At 39.0% G+C, this 19,133-nt stretch overlaps 1 protein-coding gene, 1 long non-coding RNA gene and 1 pseudogene across 2 annotated transcripts; 1 reads left to right on the top strand and 2 right to left on the bottom strand.

The window, feature by feature from the left end:
• Positions 1-1,036: 1,036 nt before the first annotated feature.
• Positions 1,037-5,592, bottom strand: LOC103467521 (deoxyribonuclease-1-like 1; annotated as a pseudogene).
• A 2,745-nt stretch (positions 5,593-8,337) lies between these two features.
• On the top strand, positions 8,338-12,958 carry LOC103467522 (keratin, type II cytoskeletal 8-like). The gene is made up of 9 exons (XM_008413971.2): positions 8,338-8,795; positions 9,159-9,367; positions 9,453-9,513; positions 9,661-9,756; positions 9,870-10,034; positions 10,927-11,052; positions 11,297-11,517; positions 12,129-12,391; positions 12,606-12,958. The coding sequence occupies exons 1-9, from the start codon at positions 8,535-8,537 to the stop codon at positions 12,677-12,679; spliced, it is 1,476 nt and encodes a 491-aa protein (XP_008412193.2). The 5' UTR covers positions 8,338-8,534; the 3' UTR covers positions 12,680-12,958.
• Positions 12,959-17,060: 4,102 nt separating this feature from the next.
• On the bottom strand, positions 17,061-17,766 carry LOC145552257 (uncharacterized). The gene is made up of 2 exons (XR_014088239.1): positions 17,210-17,766; positions 17,061-17,131 (listed from the first exon to the last, which is right to left on the bottom strand). It is a non-coding gene; the product is annotated as an uncharacterized LOC145552257 (long non-coding RNA).
• Positions 17,767-19,133: the final 1,367 nt, after the last annotated feature.

Consider the following 19,133-nt stretch of genomic DNA (forward strand, 5'->3'; position numbering starts at 1 on the left):
TGTAGCTTGAATGCAGCACATGTCAATGCGTTCAATCATCCTCAAAACAAGATTTAAAAACACAATTGTGCAAAGACAAAAAGATATATTTATAAAATATTGGCTATTTATTGCTTAAATATATTTTCCTTTTTTATCTTTATTTTTTCTTGCTGTTTTGTAAACAATTACAACTGAAAGTGATCGGAACATTATGCTCAGCATTTTGTTTGGTGACTTACAGCAAAAGTGTTAACTTCAGCATGTTTTATGTGGCCAAAAGATGTCCCAGCAAACACATAAATTATTTCTATGTTTTACTTACAGTAAAGGAGCATGTTTAAAATAATTCATGGTCACTGGCAGCGGGAAGACTGTGTCAAGATTATCAAGAACATCAGGCAGTCTTAGAGAAAATCAGTCTTGGGAAATAATGGATGTTTCAGTATGACAATGATCCAAAGCGGTTGTCCTGTCTTAAATCTAACATAAAATCGGAGGAGGGAGCTTAGGGTGATGTCAAAGTGATCTGCAACTTCGAACACCTGAAGCTCATCACCAGAGATGAATGGATAAAACTACCAGTGAAAACATTCACAAAGCTAGTCAGCAATTATGAGAAATGTTTGGTTGCTGTAATAGTCATGGCTATCATAAAACTTTAAAGACATGACACTTTTTGCCCAAACGTGAATTAAAATATATTTGTATCTTTTGAGAGAGACTAGTTTCATTTAAAAATATGATTTTATTTATTTATTTATTTATTTATTTATTTATTTATTTATTTTTTGGTTTAATAATACTTTTAAATCTAAATCTGCCATAGGAATAATTTTGGGATTAACTGTATATTTCAACTTTGCAAGCCCAGTTTATGTTTTAATACTTTAAATCAAACACCCCGTGACATGTATTTACTTACAGTAAAGGCAATCTGGGAAGTACCTTTGTAAAGCCAGTTGAGCATTCTCTAAAAAGCACTGAACAGACAGCAAGCAAACACAGAATATAAAAGTAAAACATCTGAACAAAAATAATAAAGAATCAGAATAAAATACACTAAATAGCCAAAGAAAATTACAAACAATTTGCAAAAACCATTTGAACACATGTGTTCTGGCTACATACTAAATGAAACAGTGGTATTTGAAATCTTCTAGTCACTTCGTTCATTCAACTGAGGCAAGTTTCTTTTTCAGATAGGAGATCTGAAGCTGAAGCTTTTCTCGCTGCAGCAGGAGGATTTCTTTCTGCAAGCTCATCACTTCATCCTGCAAACTCCAGAGAATACAGGGAAAACATCACTGTGATTAGAAAATTGTGTTTTTATTTTTGCTTTTCAGTTCAAATGCATTTACTATTATTACTGGCTTTTATTATCATTTATACTATTAAGTCAAAGTTACCAAATGTATAATCAGTTTAATTTACTTTAATTTATGGGTTAGTCGTGGTCAGAAAATACGAAAAATATGATCAGTATGGCGACAGTGAAGTGCTGTCACATCTGACTGAACACAAAGGCTTGCTGTAGCAAAGAAATAGAAGCTTGTTAGGCAGCTCATTTAGTTCCTGGAAAGGCTGCGTGGAAGCAATGTAAAAAAGAAACACATCACCTTTACAATTAGTTTTCTTTGTTCATTTCTACGTAATAACCTGCGGCAGCAAGTTGATTGACAACTACACCATTTTCACAACAAGCTGAATCAATCGGCAGGCATAAGAGCCTGGTATGAAAGGCCCCACTTCAGTACAGAAGACACACAGAGTAAAAATAAACAATATGCATATTTTTACTGCAGTGCAAAAAAATTAAGAAAAGTTTTTTGACAGATGAGCAATAGTTCTTATTATGAGCAATGTCCTTTTGTTCTGCTCAACTTTTATCTTCTTTACAACATTTTGCGCCCAAAATAATCCCTTTCTTTTATGAAAGTTTTTTAAACAAGATAAGGTCTGATTCCCCGAGACTTTCAATTCTTTGATAAATCATGTTTCTTTGACTGAAATCATTCAAACATGGACCTAATCTAAACTATTTTTTTGCCTGCTTCATTGAGGGTATCCTATTCAAGAAGTTCAAGCAATAACTTTGAGTTTATAGCATATAATGTGTTTTTATTGCCCTCTCATTTTCTCTGTAGTCTTTAAGTTAAGTAAGGCTAAAGCATTTCCTTTAATAAATACACTTTCGCTTTAGGGAATACTTTTTGCTTAATCTTTGTATTTTTAGTAGACAGACGCAGAACCTGGAGGAACTGGCTTTTACAATCACTTTGGACCTGTGGCGTTACCTCCAGTCCTCACAGGCCAGTGTTTTTGTGTCTATTAAATTTAAGGGTTAATTTATATCCATTACATGTCATCACGTTCTGCAGGGAAATGTGAATAACCTATTCGGTGTGTAGAAGCGGAGAAACAACTAAACATACAGCACAGCTGCCCTCATTTGGACAATGTGATAACACAATGATCTACATCTATCCTCAAATTAATTAATGCAACAACAACAACTTTTAACTGAACACATCACAAGCCTAAATATTTTCCAAGTTAAAAGACACTCCCAAATTCCATGCATATTTGAACTGCAGCCTCGCCCTCAAGCACTACTGCAGAAGTTCAGAGGAAGCAATCATTAAGTAAATATTCATTTAACTTCAGTGACCTTCCTTTTAACACTTAGCAGTTGGAATAAATTACAATTAAATTGTTACCTGTTGCAGCTCTGCTAACTGATCCCGTAGCGTTTCCACGTCTTGCCAGCCAGAAAGGGGACGCACTGATTAATTTGACCTCAACCAGATAAGGAAATATTTAAAATGAAAATCTTTTCCTTTTAAATATTTCCTTATTTAAAAGCTTTTCCTTTTAAATATTTCCTTATTTAAAAGCTTTTCCTTTTAAATAAGTAAAAGCTTATTTAAACTCACCATATCTCACCATTTTATCTGTCAGGTTAAACTTTTTCTGGAAATTAAGGCCTTGGCAGAGTTTGGCACTGTGGTTGCCAGCAGATCATCTCCATACACAACGATCCTGCATAAGAAACAAGGTTTCTTAATTAAGCTTGGGGATTGAAGCTTGTGTTCCAAAGGTACAATGCCTTACTTATGTAAGCTCTGTAAAAATAAACCTTGCCTGTCGTAGGTGTGATTATTTGTTGTCGCTGAAGTTGTATCCACATCATCAGCAATTAGCCAGTGGAAATTTCTGTCACTGTGTATTTGAATGTTTTGCATTTGCTTGTCGGTGACAGAGGCACCGTCTGCTCTGAAGTCCCCCAGGATCATTACGTTCTAGAAGTAAAAGCAAATAGAACCATTTCTTGCAGAGCTCTATGAATTATTGATGCCCTCTGAAATTTACATTTTATCATATTACAAACACAAATTTCAGTGTGCTTATTGGTTGCTTTTGGTGATAGATCAATCTGAAGTAGTGCATTGTGAAGTGGAAGAAAAAGTGAGACACGCAACACAGAGATGAAAAGTGTGGAATGCTATGGTGATCAACCACCTGTCCTCTGATTACTTCACAGAATTTGACACATCAGTACTATGTGTACTGATGTGTCAAAATACATGGTGGATTTTGGTTTAAGGTTCTTGTCCCAGATATCTGACTCATTTTAAAAGCTTTTGCTGCCTCCGCCTCTTGTTTGTTTTCAGATTTGCCCTGGTTTAGTTACATTCACTTTTGTATCAACTCAAACCATCTCCCCTGTTCATGTTTAAGGAACATGTCCCCACAGCATGATGCTGACACTTAACAATATAAACTACTTCCTGCTCAATTTAGAGTAAAGTAAGTGGATTAACATAAATTCATACAGTGCTTTCTCGTTTATTGAAGACTCATTGAAACGAAACCCGAAGTTCGGGTCAGACTCAGTTAATAAATCTAAACTCTAACTATGCTGTGGCTAGCTGAGGCAAGTGAGCAGTGGGTTCGTTTTAACCGACCTCACCTGTTTGGCCTTTTCACAAAACAAATGGAATTTATTTATTTATTTATTTATTTATTTATTTATTTATTTAAGTTACATTTTTCTTGAGTTTTAGAGCTGTGTGCTACTTTGTCTGATACTATTACATCATAGAATTCCCAAAAAGTTTGTGGCTCACTGATGTGAGGTAAATCTCACATCAGTTAGCAGCACTGACATGATGTGGCAGAGTTTGTGTCAAATGAGCTCATGTTCTTGCATCGGTTTTCCATTTGTCTCTGACCATTAGGAAGACATCATACAGCTCATCCAGTTCTTTCTCCGAGTCCTGTGGTGTGGCACGAACTGGGATCAGCACCAAATCCTTCAGCACTGCAACAAATACGTAACATTCATGAAACTGCATGTGTGTGGCAGGAGAGAGCACAAACCTGACAAACCTGCTATTTCTCCCTTCTGTTAATACGGCAAAATAAATCTCCTTTACTCAAACAGGAGAGACAGACGCGGTCGTGCAGCCGTGACTCAGACAAGCAGCAGACTCCACACCGAGAGCATTAAATCTTGGAACTCTGACGCACAACGCTGCCTGTTTGTGTTAAAAGACGAGCTGCAGAAGCTGACCCGTGTTGTGAGGCTTGAAGTAGAGAACGTAAGGCTCCCTTGCAAATGCATCCACATTGTTCTCATGATTGTCTTCATACTGATAGGAGTCAATCAGATCCACCATGTCATCCCTGGAAGTTGAATAAAAATGTCTCGTTTAAACAGCTCTGTGTCGCGGCGCTGAAACAGTCGAGATGGCGACGGCATTTACCTGTGGAGAACCATAAACTGCTCCTTGTATCTGGTCCTTCCCAGGCGGGCGCTGAGCTGCAGGGCGTAGTGGTGGGACGTGTTCACCCTGAGACACCCTTAAAGGACGGCCGGTTATTTTTCTACTCTCAAAGGCTTAAAGTGAGTTTGGTTTAAAGGGCAAAAATAAAAACATACAGTCGCCTGTTCAGTTCTGCCAGGAACAGCTTGATGGAGGCCCCACTCACATCCACCACCTCCAGAATAACTATGATGTCATATCGAGACACGATCTATAAAAGGCGAAGACTTCTGTTACATTACAGGATCTACAGTGGAATTAAACATACTCGGGCTCTGACTAATGTGTGACATTGACAGTTTTTATTTCTTTCTTTGAAGGTCTTCATAAAGCATTGAAATGCTATCACTTAATTAGCTTGAAGGATTTTCATTTTCAGATTTAAGACAAGATTTAAAAGGCCCTTTGTAAACATAATTGTGATTATGTGATGAGTTGATCACAGGGTCCCTGCTGCCTGATAAAACACGTGGAGCTTCTGAAAGCAGCCATGTCTGATTTTTTTGTTACCTAAACAAGAGTTGACAGGACATCTACGTCTGAGACTTTAGTCACTCCAAACCTCTGTGTGTTGAATGAAGCAATCTTCATGTCTGACAAGAAAAAGGGAAACAGTTTTCTAAAACATACATTTAAAATTATGTTTTTGAATCCCTAACTTGGATTACCTCTGGTAATGTACACACACTATATAAATGTCCTATCCTCAGCAGCAGGCAGTACTGGTCTCCAGCATTAATTTGTATACAATCCCATGAGAAACCTATGTCTCTACTGTTTTTTTTTTTTCAAAGGTAGACGGATGATTGGTTTGTCACCATCACGAGGACAAGAGGGATAATTTGTACAGAGCCAGTACGTTTTGACAGCAAGTGGTCAGACAGGTTATATTGTTCAGTTGATGGTGATTAAGGTTGGTTAAATTCAAAGTCACTGTGCAAAGAAGAAATGGTAAAAAAGAAAGTAACCTCACCTTCCATCTTAAAATCTTCTCAGTGCTATTAAACTAAGTCTAGACAAGACAGTAAATGTCAGTTCACACAACTTCACATTTGACATTAGAGTACTTTGACCAAATCATCACCCATTCACCACCATGCTTCCTCACTGGTATTGCATTAACCCCATCTGTGTGACATATAGAAAACTGACAAAACCTCAGTTTTTATAGAGGTGCTTACTCTTCCTTTTGCCAATTGAATCAGCTGTATTTGACTAATATTACTTGGTTACGACTTCCTACTTAAATACTGTGAAAACAGGAGGCTGCGCTGCAGCTTTTCATTTTTAACAACACACAGTGCTGTCGAACAGCCTTTGCCCTTTACATATTTTTTTTGTTTTTCTTTTCCATTTCACTCAAGTGTTTCACATTATCAAATTATAATATATTATATTTTTATTATATTTTATAATATATTTTTGAAATTACATATAGATAACCCAAGTAACTACAAAATTTGGTTTTGGAATGATGGTTTTTATTTTTAATTTTATTTGATTTTAAATTTTTTGTAAAAGCTATCTAAATCAACCTTTGTAAAAATCGAATAGCTGTTTGTTAAATCATAAATTTCCTCTGATTGACCACATGATTGATTGATCTTTACTAAAGATAAGTAAGATATTATTTGAAGAGCTCTGATCAGATCTCAAGCCAGCCACATTAAAAAACTCGCCCTGAATTAAAAAAAAAAAAAAAAAAAAAGCAGATGAGAATTAAAGTCGTTGAGATCCTTCGGTAAGTTAGGATTACAAAGATGCTTCCAAAGCTTTTGGGTTTCATTGAACCGTAAGGAGAGCCGTTATCTACAAATAGAGAAACACCAAACAGTGGTGAGCACTCAGTGGATTGGTTGGCTGAATGTGACCTATTGAAACATTCTAGTGTGACACAAGAAATCACAGAAGCTGCCACATCCGCAACGTCATGAATGCATCTAATTACTGCCTTGCACAACTGATGATTTGCTCCTTGTTTCTGAATTGCAATGATTCTTTCCATATTTTTAAGGTAGTTTGCCTTCTGCACATACAAACTGGAATCTTACATATGAACCAGTCAAATTACCTCAAACAACACCTGGCCTTCAAATTCTAGACAATGACCATGCAGAAAATCCTCCCAAGGCCACATTCTATTCACTCATAATCCACGTTCAGAAAAGACACAAAGCCTGGGCTCAACAGCCATATAGTGGAGCTAAATGCTTTTATTTTGAAAGATAAACAAATGGAAGCATAAGAACTGAGAAACAACAAAAAATGCTGCCCGACTGCCATGGCAGGAACACATAAACAAAGGGGATCTGGCACAGTGCAACAGAACGTATGGACGTATAGTGAGGGAGATAATAACACGATGTGCGATAATAAGTACCTGAGAGCAGGGGGGAGGAGAGCAGGAAGCAAAACTTGTTGAGAAAAAACAACACAAACTGTAACAAGAACAAAGATCTGCAATGAACTGTTTCACAAAACAGGTCAAAACCACAAACTTCGTCACATTTTGGGAGGAACTGTCTGCGAGATCAACATATGAAGTGGAAGGAAAATACAATGTAGTTTTAAGACTTGTCTATACTATTATTCTTAAAGCAGTGCCTGCATTTTTGTCAGTACTTTGTAGAACCACTTTTAGTAGGGTATCTGCAAGTCTTTTGAGATATCAGTCTATCAACTTTCCTCATCTAGAAACTGAAATTGTTGTCCACTCCTCGGTGCAAAACAACTCGAGATTATCTTTAATTACTTAACCCTGCTTTAGTTTTCTCCACAACTTTATCCATGACTTGTTGTCGCTGTGCACTTTTGTCCTCATGAAGATGTTTTTCAGCAAAGTTCTCCAACTAACCTCTGAGGCCTTTATTTGCACGCGCATGTATGCTGACGTTAGGATTCACACAAAGTAATTCTAACCACAAACCTTGAGTTAGTGGATTTTATTTAGGGGTATCAGAATACACGACAGAAAACGTATCTGATGCATGTCGAGATTCGATATTATCACTAAGTATTTTGTAAAGAAAACACTTAACAAATCAATAGTGAAGAGAAAGAGCTTGAAGATGTTAAGATGCCGGAATTCCGAACAGGTTTAGGGTGGCGTGCGTGAGGGCTTCATTTTGCTTAAGCCATCAAAACTGAAAGGTGTGTCTGAAAGACGATGTGTCTTTCTGTGTCTTTTATCTTCGAACCATAACTGGATTTGTTGAAAGGGATACGTCAAGAACAGAAACACGACCTGCTATCAAATTCCCTTTTTGTTCAAAAGAAAGATGCTAGATAATTTTTTACAATATTATTTAATCATTTAATCACCCTTTTTGCAGTTTGCTGTTCACCACCTGATGTTCATAATAACATAACCTTCTTCATCTTTTTTTTTTCCAACAGATGCTTTCATATTTTTCTTATCTTTATAAATCTTAACACACTTAGTGCTTGCATCCAAAATACACTTCGAATGCATTTAAGATTCTAAAACCAGAGTTGATGAGCAAGATTAGATTACAGAGGAACAATTAGAAGGAAACATTTTTACAGCCGGGGTAGGTGGGAGTAAAACAAGTGGCAGATGTCTGACTGGTAAATCTGCATTCATGCAACTTCACAATCACACCACACCCAGGTCTTTGCTGTATAAAGTTGTGAAAACAGATAAATGTGCACAAGAGAGCTCCAGCACCTCCTGAACTGAGCACAACTTCCAACAGGAATCTCATCATGAGTGTAAGGATCAAGAAGAACAGGAAATCTGGACTTTATTTCTCCTCTGTAGGCTTCACCAGCAAGTCCATGGGATCCAACCCGGTTCGCAAATCCAGCACCACAAACAATGTGGTTCCCATTAAACCTGTCACCATAAACAAGAGCCTCCTTACTCCTCTGAAGACCGACATCGATCCTGAAGTCCAGGCTCGGCGTACACAGGAGAAGGAGCAAATTAAAGGTCTGAATGACCGCTTTGCATCACACATCAAAAAGGTAAGGGGGAAATTCTGCTAAAAAAAAAAAAAAAAATGTCTCCCATCAAAACCTGTTTACAGATTTTTAAAAAATCAGTTTCACCCTAAAAAAAAATCTGCAATCAATGACTGTTCCCTTGGGGGTATGACCAGGAGACTCATTTCTCTTAGCTACTCTTCAAAATGCGAAAGATGGGAGAACATGCCATCAGCGATGGTTACAATTAAAAAAAAAAAAAAAGTAACCCTGTTTTTCATTTTTACAAATCTGTAAGAATAACTTATTAACTTATAACCAATATTACAAGCCTCACAGCGGATATTTTAGAGTTCAAGAACAATCTTCCCGACTGGATGGATCTGCGTTGTGTTTCTGTTCCAGGTCCAACTGCTGGAGCAACAGAACAAGATGCTGGAAACCAAGTGGCAGCTCCTGCAGAGTCAGGCAGCCTCTTCCTCCAGTACTGAGATCATGTATAAAGCCTTCATCGCCAACCTGCAAAAACAGCTGGAAGGCCTCCACAGCGACGGCAAGCGTTTAGAGGCGGAGACGAGTACCTGGAATGTTGCGCTGGACAAATTCAAATCAAAGTGGGACATTTTTGTCTGTGAAGCAGATTTCAGTTGAAGAGATGTAAGATCAGCACAAGTCACAAGATATTTGTGGTTGTTTCAGGTATGAAGAAGAGACCAGCAAGAGGAGTGAGTCAGAGATTAGCTTTGTAGAACTCAAAAAGGTAAAAAATAAAAAAAAATCATGCAAATGAAAAAATATGACATTTTTCATTTTTATGTTTGTAAAAATTATAACATTTTTTTGGAAATTGCAAAACATTTCAAACACATATTACTGACTAAAAAGTCATTGTTTCTTGGGTCACCAGGATGTGGATGCAGCATTCAACTCTAAGGTGGAACTAGAAACCATGTTGTCAGAGCTTAATGAAGAATTCAACTTACACAAAGCTGTTCATGATGCTGTGCGTAACCTCACTTCTTAACTAGTGAAATTTATAGGGATGTGATTTTTACTGGGATTTTGTTTTATTTGTTTGTTCGTCTTTTTTTTATTTTCTTTTTTTTCAAATAAAAGGAGATGAGAGAGCTACTGGGCAGCCTGAAGGACACCTCCGTGGTGGTGGAGATGGACAACTCCCGCAGCCTTAACATGGACCAGATTGTGTCTGATGTTAAGGCTCACTATGAGGAAATTGCTGCTCAGAGCCGTGAAGAAACAGAACGTTGGTACAGGACAAAGGTGACAAAGAGACTTTTTTTTATTATTTCATTTTCTTTATGCTTTGGCAAACATTTGAGAAAAATATTAACATAATTTCAGAATTTGCACCACTAAAAATGGGAGTGGGGTGGTGGGATTAAAACTATCTTTAACATCAGTACATTTTTCTTTTTCAGTGTGGCATCATTTCTAAATTAGTTTGGAAATATTTGCTTTTAACAAAACCCATCACAATTACTGACACCCCTGACATCCATCCATCAATTTTCCTACACCCTTGTCCCTAGTGGGGTCAGGAGGGGTGCTGGTGTCTATCTCCAGTGAGACATTTCGGGCAAGAGGCAGGGTGAACCCTGGACAGGTCACCAATCCATCACAGAGACCCCTAACAATCTCTTTAAAATAAACTTGTGGTTGGAGCATTTTATCAATGGTTGGAGCATTTTCGGCACTCCACACACTGTGAGCAACTTCACTAAATGAAGAACAAACATGGAGCCAAAAATGCACAGTCTGTTAAAGTGATTATTTCTGTTTCAACACAGGTTTTGTCCTCTGATGTTAGTTTCTATCTGCTGAGCCTACAGAGATATGTGAAGGTCAAATAGACACAGTTAGCACTACATATTTTTCTCTGGAGTACTTTGCCCTGTTCTAACATACATATACATTACTTACTGTAGTAGATTAATATGTTTTTTTATATATAAAAATTAAATAATTTTGAAAACTGCTTTAATTTATTACTTTGTAAAAATGTTATTTGTTTGTATGAATATTTTTCTTTTTAGTCCTTAAAAATCCCAAACTTTGGTAACGTTTATTAGATAGACCTTTTTCCACTGGTGCTACTCATCTGATATGATAATTACTCTTTCCTTCTCTTCAATCTACGGCCCACGGATACCAGTTTGACCTGATGACAACCCAAGCAAACCAGTATGGTGCTGACCTGAACTCCACCAAGGTGGAAATAGCAGAAATGAACCGGCTGATCAGTCGCCTGCAGCATGAAATTGATGTTATAAAACCACAGGTGAGGAAGAGAGGACTGCTCTCTGTCTCTGTCTTAAATTTAAGGATCTAACTAATTTAAAAAGACTGCAAAACCAAACGCTGTCTGTCAGAGCTTTTAACCACCATATAGCATTACATATACGAAATCACACTTTTTTGTTTAATATTAATCCTTCGGAGGCAAATATTAAAGAACAACATGTCGTTTGCTAACAATAGAGACTGAAAAACACACGTTTACACCACTTTTCTATCTTGTACAGTGTGGCAGCATTCAGAACAGCATTAATGAGGTGGAATCAAATGGGGAACAAGCTGTGCTGAACGCTAAAAACCGCATCAAGGGCTTGGAGAAAGCTTTGATGGAAGCCAAACACGCCATGGCTAAGCAGATCAGGGAATACCAGGAACTTATGAACATCAAGCTGGCCCTGGATATCGAGATTTCCACTTATATGAAATTGATGGAAGGAGAGGAGGACAGGTGAGAGCTGCTAAAAATCTATCCATTTATAATTCATATCAGTAATTTATCTTTTATTTAATTTTGGATCTATTTTTATGTAGGTTTTCTTTGCACAAGATCCTACCTAAGCCAGAAATATATACATATTTTTTTTGTTGCTTAACTTATTATTTAAGAAATTATTCTCATGAAAACATGAACGTCAACATACTTCCAGTTTTTACCTTAGATTAACGTGTAATGCAATACTGCCCTCTTGTGGCGAAGATCATAGCACGTCGGCATGTCAAATTATGTTACTTCGTGGGGAAATTTGGGAAATGTCATCAACGATGTTATCATTATTTTTAATAATCGTTATCACAATTAAAAAATAATGCAAAGTCCTATACAATACACTTAAACATGTTTATGTGTGTGAACAAATGTAAGAAAACTGTGGAATGAGCACAATAACACTTGCTAGAGCAAGTCATTTCCCTCTGAACCAGGTGAAGGTTGCAGTTCTGTTTGATGTAGGGTGAATTGAGGAATACTGGGACATCAGCTGATTTAGACCAGGATGAGTAAAAATGCATTTAATCTTTAATGCCCATCATTTGCATACCTGTCTGCTTTTTCATCACCAGATTTGGACAGAAGACTGTGGTTAATATCCGCTCAGCACCCATCAGACATGTGAGCTCAGAACCCATCAAACATGTGAGCTCAGAACCCATCAAACTTGTGAGCTCAGAACCCATCAAACATGTGAGCTCAGAACCCATCAAACATGTGAGCTCAGAACCCATCAAACTTGTGAGCTCAGAACCCATCAAACATGTGAGCTCAGAACCCATCAAACTTGTGAGCTCAGAACCCATCAAACATGTGAGCTCAGAACCCACTCAAAGTGAGTATGAGGGCATCATAATGTGACTGCACTTTTCAACCATTTTTGACCTCTGAAAACATACTAGTAGACCTCTTATTTGTCTGTAATCTGCCTATTTTCTCTTTCTGAAAAAAAACCCCCAAAAACTAACAAAAAAACAAAAAACAAAGTCCCTCGAAGCAGCAATAAGTTATGTGTGTTTCACCTGTTTCAACATTCTCTTTCCGGGCAGCTAACCATCAGCGGCGGAGGTCAGGACCGATTCTCATCAAAGTGGTAGAGACCCATGACATCTCATACAACTAAAGCAGAACAGACTGCAGCGCACAGGCCACCCGCATCCCCAGTCTTTGTAACCCACACTGATAAATAACATCAGTGGAAAGAGTCGTCTGTATTTGTTTGTGTCTCATTGTGTGTCGAAACTCTGATCAACCTTCACAGCCTTGAAAATAGTTCGCCCTGAATTTTCCATCTGAAATAATGAAAGAATATAAACTTGCCCATGCTAAGGTCCACTGCCACCGTTTCCTTTTCATTGCTTACTGTGTGTGAAAAACATTAAACGAATTTAAAAAAAAACAATTCTGTGTGGAGTAGGTTGTTATATTTTACTTGCTCAGTTCATCAAAAAGAAAATGAAGCAAACCAGCTCAAATATTCAGTTTTTAGATGTTATTGTTGAATGAAATACATCAAATCACCATATCGACACCATAAATTCTTAATAAAATTAAAGCAAATCATAAGCATACCCCTCAAAATTGACTTCCCTTGAAGTCAACTTCCCTTGAATCCTCTGGATCTTGGACTCATCTATAGCGGGAACCACAACGAGAGGCTGTTAGTTGATGTCCACCTTGAAACCAGAGGGGCACCAGTTCACAAACTGGGTGATGTACTTGGTTTTGATGTTAGCAATGGCAGAAGTGACATTTTGGGGCACCACATGTGCCTGTTGTACCATGGAGACACACATGATTAACTCAACACACCTGTGCTATTGTTCAATCTGAATAATAGATTAAATACTATGAACACAAGCCTGGCCAGGAAACTACAATTCTCATTCACTTTCTGAAAAAAACACTGTTTTTAAGATTTACTTCTATAAACACCCCATATACAGAAGTAGAACTAACGGAGAGTGTGAAAGACCAAACCTCCTTAAGGTCCAAACGTGTAATTTATAAAGCAAGGGACTGGGGTTTCAGATAAGTATTTCAAGTTAATTTTCTTTTACACTCAATCTAGTAACACTAACGTTGTTTATAAATGGATTTATTTTTTACAGCTGACAATTTCAACATTAGAAGCAAAAAGAGAGAAAAGGTGCGTGTTGAAGTTCTTTGCTTGTAAACTAGCAGCGCATTACTGTCACTTACTGGTTTGGATTGAGGGAGAGTAAAAGAACATCCACCAACAAGACAGTTCCAAACTGCATAGAATGATCTACAGAGAGGGTCATCACGCCTGACCGCCGTCCAGGAGGCCGAGGGTCAGGAAAATGGACGTTTAAATTTCTGCAGACTCCGCTCATCCTCAATATAATGCGTTTATAGACTTTTCAGTAAGTTACTAAAACTTTAGCACCTTTCAAAATAAAAATCCCAAATGCTTCAACAAACAAAATAATAAATACACAAAACATTTTTAATCAAAAGGAGATTTAAAAAAAATATAAGTATGTGTTTATATTTTAACTATCCTAATCAAGGGTGTAGGAACAAGTTTATCATTGGGGGGGACACATATTGGAAACTTGAAAGATCCGTAAATAGCTTGAGCAAAAATGTCAAACAATGGTGTCATCAACGTGTTACTCTAATCTGACCCCTTGTAACAAGTAATCTAACGTGTTAGTATTTACAATCCAATAATCAGATTAAAATTACGTATCCAAGTTACGCATTTGTGATTATTTTTAGAAAACACATATTGTTGCTTTCTTCTTTTTCCTTGGGGATATAAGTTACATATGTAACACCAGCGACACAAACGTAAACGATGGAGGGAAAAGAGATGCACATTTTCTAGATGATGGATGAATTTTTCATTGAGTGATCAAATTACTCTTTCAAAGTAACTATGCCATCCATGGCAATAAACTAACTACACTATATATCATATGTGTGTAGACCTGTCACAATAACAAATTTTGATTTTTGATAAACAATATTATTGTTGTTTTTAGACCATTTTTAAGTAATAAATGTTAATGGCAAAATTATAATGCAAGAACACAATCTGAAAGATCAGTAAACTTTAAATTATAATGAACATTTAACACTGCAACTGGAAGCCATTTCAAATATCCAAAATAAATAAACAAATGACAAAAAAAATGAATTTTGAAGTCTTTGTAAATAAAAATTTCCTTCAAAAAAAGGTTTAGCTGAGACCAAAGCACCAACCTGAAAGCTTTTATCATACAGTTTTTTGTAGAAAGAAAGAGAAATAAAAAGAGAAGTGATAAATCATGCCAATGGAAATTATTGAATTTGTTTTAATTTATCATGAGCACGGAGCTCGGTTCATTGTGCGCGTTGAAGCGGACACGCAGCGGCACGAGCTGACGCCGCCGCATGCGCAGCGTGTCGCAGCGCCTCGTGCATCTCTGGATCTTTGCAACTCGGTGCGGATCACGCGCGCCGCTCTCCCAGGCGGCTCCAATGTAAACCTTAACTATAAACGCCATACCGCTGTCTTGGCTCAAAAACGCCAACTGTTACAACCGCGACTATAACTCAGCCTTCAGGAGAGTCAAAAGGAGATGAAAGCTCGGCGGGTGAGCTGGTACAGTTTATAATCAGTTAACTCACACATTGTGATTAACATTAGAGTTGCTACATGTAACTATCCTGGCTCCCTGGCTGGGCTGGCAGTTTTGGCGGGTCTGAATCGCTGCCAACAAAAAACTCCGCTTCATCTCCAAGACGACGAACAAAATATGTGTCCAGTTTTTGGCTTTTCCTTGCGCTCTTTTTTCCTCACTTTGCCGCTCCACTCCATTTCAAAAGAGAACAAATATTATGTTTTTTGAACAATAACCATTTTTCTTGCTAATCTGTTGCTAAGAGATGTGTTGCTAAGGTGCACAACCGCACAATTCTTGTTAGTGTAAAATAAGTGGTATTTCAAAACAAAACATTATATTTTTATCAATAAGAATTTTTGTTGCTACGCTGTTAATCTGTTGCTAAGAGATGATCGCTTTTTCTGGTAACCAAGTTCCAGAAAGTAAACATCTGAGAGAGCGCAGAAGAAATCCTATGTTTTTTGAACAATAACAATTTTTGTTGCTAATCTGTTGCTAAGAGATGAGTGTGTTTACTGGTAACCAAGTGCCACGAAGTGAACTTCAGATTTTAACTTTTGCAAAATTTGCCAACGGTAAATGTCTTATATCTAATCAGGTAAGCGTTATTTCGAAAGAGCTTTTGTTTTATAAACTACTTGTTATTAATTTGGTTTTAAGAGATAAGCGGGTTTTTTTCTGGTAACGAACTGCCACGAAGTATAAATCGAGATTTTTACTTTTGTGTTGAATGTGTGTTTAATACATTTGCCATTAATGCCAAAACAATAACTTTTCTGCAAAATTAACCAACTGCACAATTCTTCTTAGTGTAAAATAAGTTGTATTTCAAAAGAGCGGGAGAAACATTATATTTTTTTATCAATAATAATTTTTGTTGCTACGCTGTTAATCTGTTGCTAAGAGATGATCGCGTTTTCTGGTAACCAAGTTCCAGAAAGTAAACATCTGAGAGAGCGCAGAAGAAATCCTATGTTTTTTGAACAATAACAATTGCGTTTGCTAATCTGTTGCTAAGAGATGAGTGTGTTTACTGGTAACCAAGTGCCATGAAGTGACCTTCAGATTTTAACTTTTGCAAAATTTGCCAAAGGTAAATGTCTTGTATCTAATCAGGTAAGCGTTATTTCGAAAGAGCTTTTGTTTCATAAACTACTTGTTATTAATTCGGTTTTAAGAGATAAGCGGGTTTTTTTCTGGTAACGAACTGCCACGAAGTATAAATCGAGATTTTTACTTTTGTGTTGAATGTGTGTTTAATACATTTGCCATTAATCCATCCATCCATTTTCTTTCACCCTTGTCCCTCAGTGGGGTCGGGAGGGTTGCTGGTGCCCATCTCCAGCTAACGTTCCGGGCGAGAGGCGGGGTCACCCTGGACAGGTCCATTTGCCATTAATGACAAAATAAAATAACTTTTCTGCAAAATTAACCAACTGCACAATTCTTGTTAGTGTAAAATAAGTGGTATTTCAAAAGAGCGGGAGAAACATTATATTTTTTTATCAATAATAATTTTTGTTGCTACGCTGTTAATCTGTTGCTAAGAGATGATCGCGTTTTCTGGTAACCAAGTTCCAGAAAGTTCCATAAAGTAAACATCTGAGAGAGCGCAGAAGAAATCCTATGTTTTTTGAACAATAACAATTTTTGTTGCTAATCTGTTGCTAAGTGTAAAATTTAACTCTGTAGGGCAACACAGAGACACACAGGACACACACACTCACACCCAGTGGTGGAGAAAGTACTCAAAAAATTTACTTAAGTAAAAGTACAAATATACAGTCAAAAATGTACTCAAGTAAAAGTCAAAGTACCACATTTGTAATGTTCAGACCTGAGGACCCGAAATTTCAGTCAGACACAAAGTAAAAATCAATAAGGTCTTTATTGAGGACCAGGTATAGGGACGGGGAACCACGAGCAAGGAACAGGAACCTCTGAGGACAGAGAAACAGGTTAGAGGGTTGTAGGTAGGAGGGGAAGGCCAAAAGTCTGTAAGGGAAAAGATCACTAACCTTCCTGGTGTTGTGGGGGATGAGGGATCCAGGTAGCACAGTGGAAGAGACAAGTGGCACACCTAGGGAAGGACAGGACTGGGAGGCACAGGGTTTAGGACAGGCAGGACCAGACAAACGTATCTGAGGGTTGGGCGAAGAGCAGTGGTCAGGTCACGGAAAAAGGGTCCAGTACTAGCAGGCAATCTCAGGCAGACAATATCCAAGGGCGAGGCAGGAGGCAGAGGTCAAAAGGCAGAAACAGGGTCGAGACCAGAAAACAGAAGCCAGTGAAGAATCCGACGTGGGCAAGGCAAGGCAGGAAAATCCAAGGGTCAAAAATGTGTTCGTGATCGTGGTCAGGTCAGGAAGAACGCTGGATATCTACTCACTCGGTGGCTTTCAAAAATCTGGCACCGTCTGCCTGCCTGAGAGCTGAATATAACTGCTGGTGAACAGGTGGAAGGCATGAGTCTGATTGTGCTCCAGCGCAGCAGCATGCAGGTGAACCAGATGAGCTTGATGAGGAGTACAGAGGAGAGAAACATAGCAGGCAGACGGGCCAGAAACATGACAGTACCCCCTCCTAAGGTCCGGCTCCCGACGGACCCTTCGGCTGATCAGGATGGAGGCGATGAAAGTCCCTCAGGAGAGACTTATCGATGACAAAACGGCCGGGAATCCAGGACCGTTCCTCTGGTCCATATCCCTCCCAATCAACCAGGTACTGGACGCCACGTCCCCTTCTCCTGGACCGGAGGATGTGGCGCACTGTGTAGATGGGATCCCCATCCAGGAAGTGAGTGGGCGGGAGAGGTTTGGGGGCAGGCTCAAGACGAGGTAAGGTGTAGGGTTTAACCCGAGACACATGGAATGTGGGGTGGATCCTCATTGAACCGGGCAACTGTAGACGGACCGCCACTGGATTCACAACCTTGGAGATGGGGAAGGGACCAATGAAACGGGGTGCCAACTTCCGACTCTCCACCCGTAGGGGGAGATCCTTAGATGACAACCAGACCTTCTGGCCAACACGGTAGGTGGGTGCCTGGACACGGTGCCGATTAGCAGATCTGGACTGCACCTCTGACATTTTGATCATGGCCCTCCTGGCTTTCCTCCAGATCCGATGGCACCTCATAGCTGCAGCGTGAGCGGAGGGGACCTTAGCCTCCCTCTCTTGAACAGAGAACACCGGTGGCTGGAACCCATGGACAGTGTAGAAGGGCGAGAGACCAGTGGAGCTAGAGGGAAGAGCGTTCAAGGCATGTTCCACCCACGGTAGGTTGTGTGACCACCTGGTAGGGTCAGAATCACAAAGGATACGAAGCTTGGTTTCAATCTCTTGGTTAGCCCTCTCGGTCTGTCCATCAGTTTGGGGATGGAACCCAAACGACAAACTGACAGATATGCCAAGCATGGTGCAGAACTCCTTCCAGAACCGAGAGACGAATTGAGGTCCTCTGTCCGAGACAATGTCAGTGGGGAGCCCATGGAGGCGGAACACCTCCCGTGCCATAATCTCCCCATCTCCTTAGCAGAGGGGAGTTTCTTGAGGGGACCAGATGGACCATCTTAGAGAATCTGTCAATGACAGTTAATAAGACAATGAAACCATCAGAGCTGGGCAAACCTGTGACAAAGTCCATGGCGATGTGCGACCAAGGGCGGGATGGGATGGGAAGGGGCCGCAGTAACCCTGAGGGCGGGCGACGAGACGACTTTGCTTGGCAGCATTGATGACAGGCTGTAATGAACTCTCTAACGTCCTTGGTCATGGAGCCCCACCAGAAATAAGGCCGGACAATTTGTAAGGTCTTGCTGATGCCTGGATGGCAGAACAGGCGGGACTTATGGCAGAACTCGAGTACCTTGGGGACCAGCTGTTCTGGGACAAACAGCCTGTCGGGAGGGCACGAGGCTGGAACCAGAAGATCACGGGTAG

Source organism: Poecilia reticulata, chromosome 7 (assembly GCF_904066995.2).
Source record: "Poecilia reticulata chromosome 7, P_reticulata-male-v2, whole genome shotgun sequence".
Taxonomy (NCBI): domain Eukaryota; kingdom Metazoa; phylum Chordata; class Actinopteri; order Cyprinodontiformes; family Poeciliidae; genus Poecilia; species Poecilia reticulata.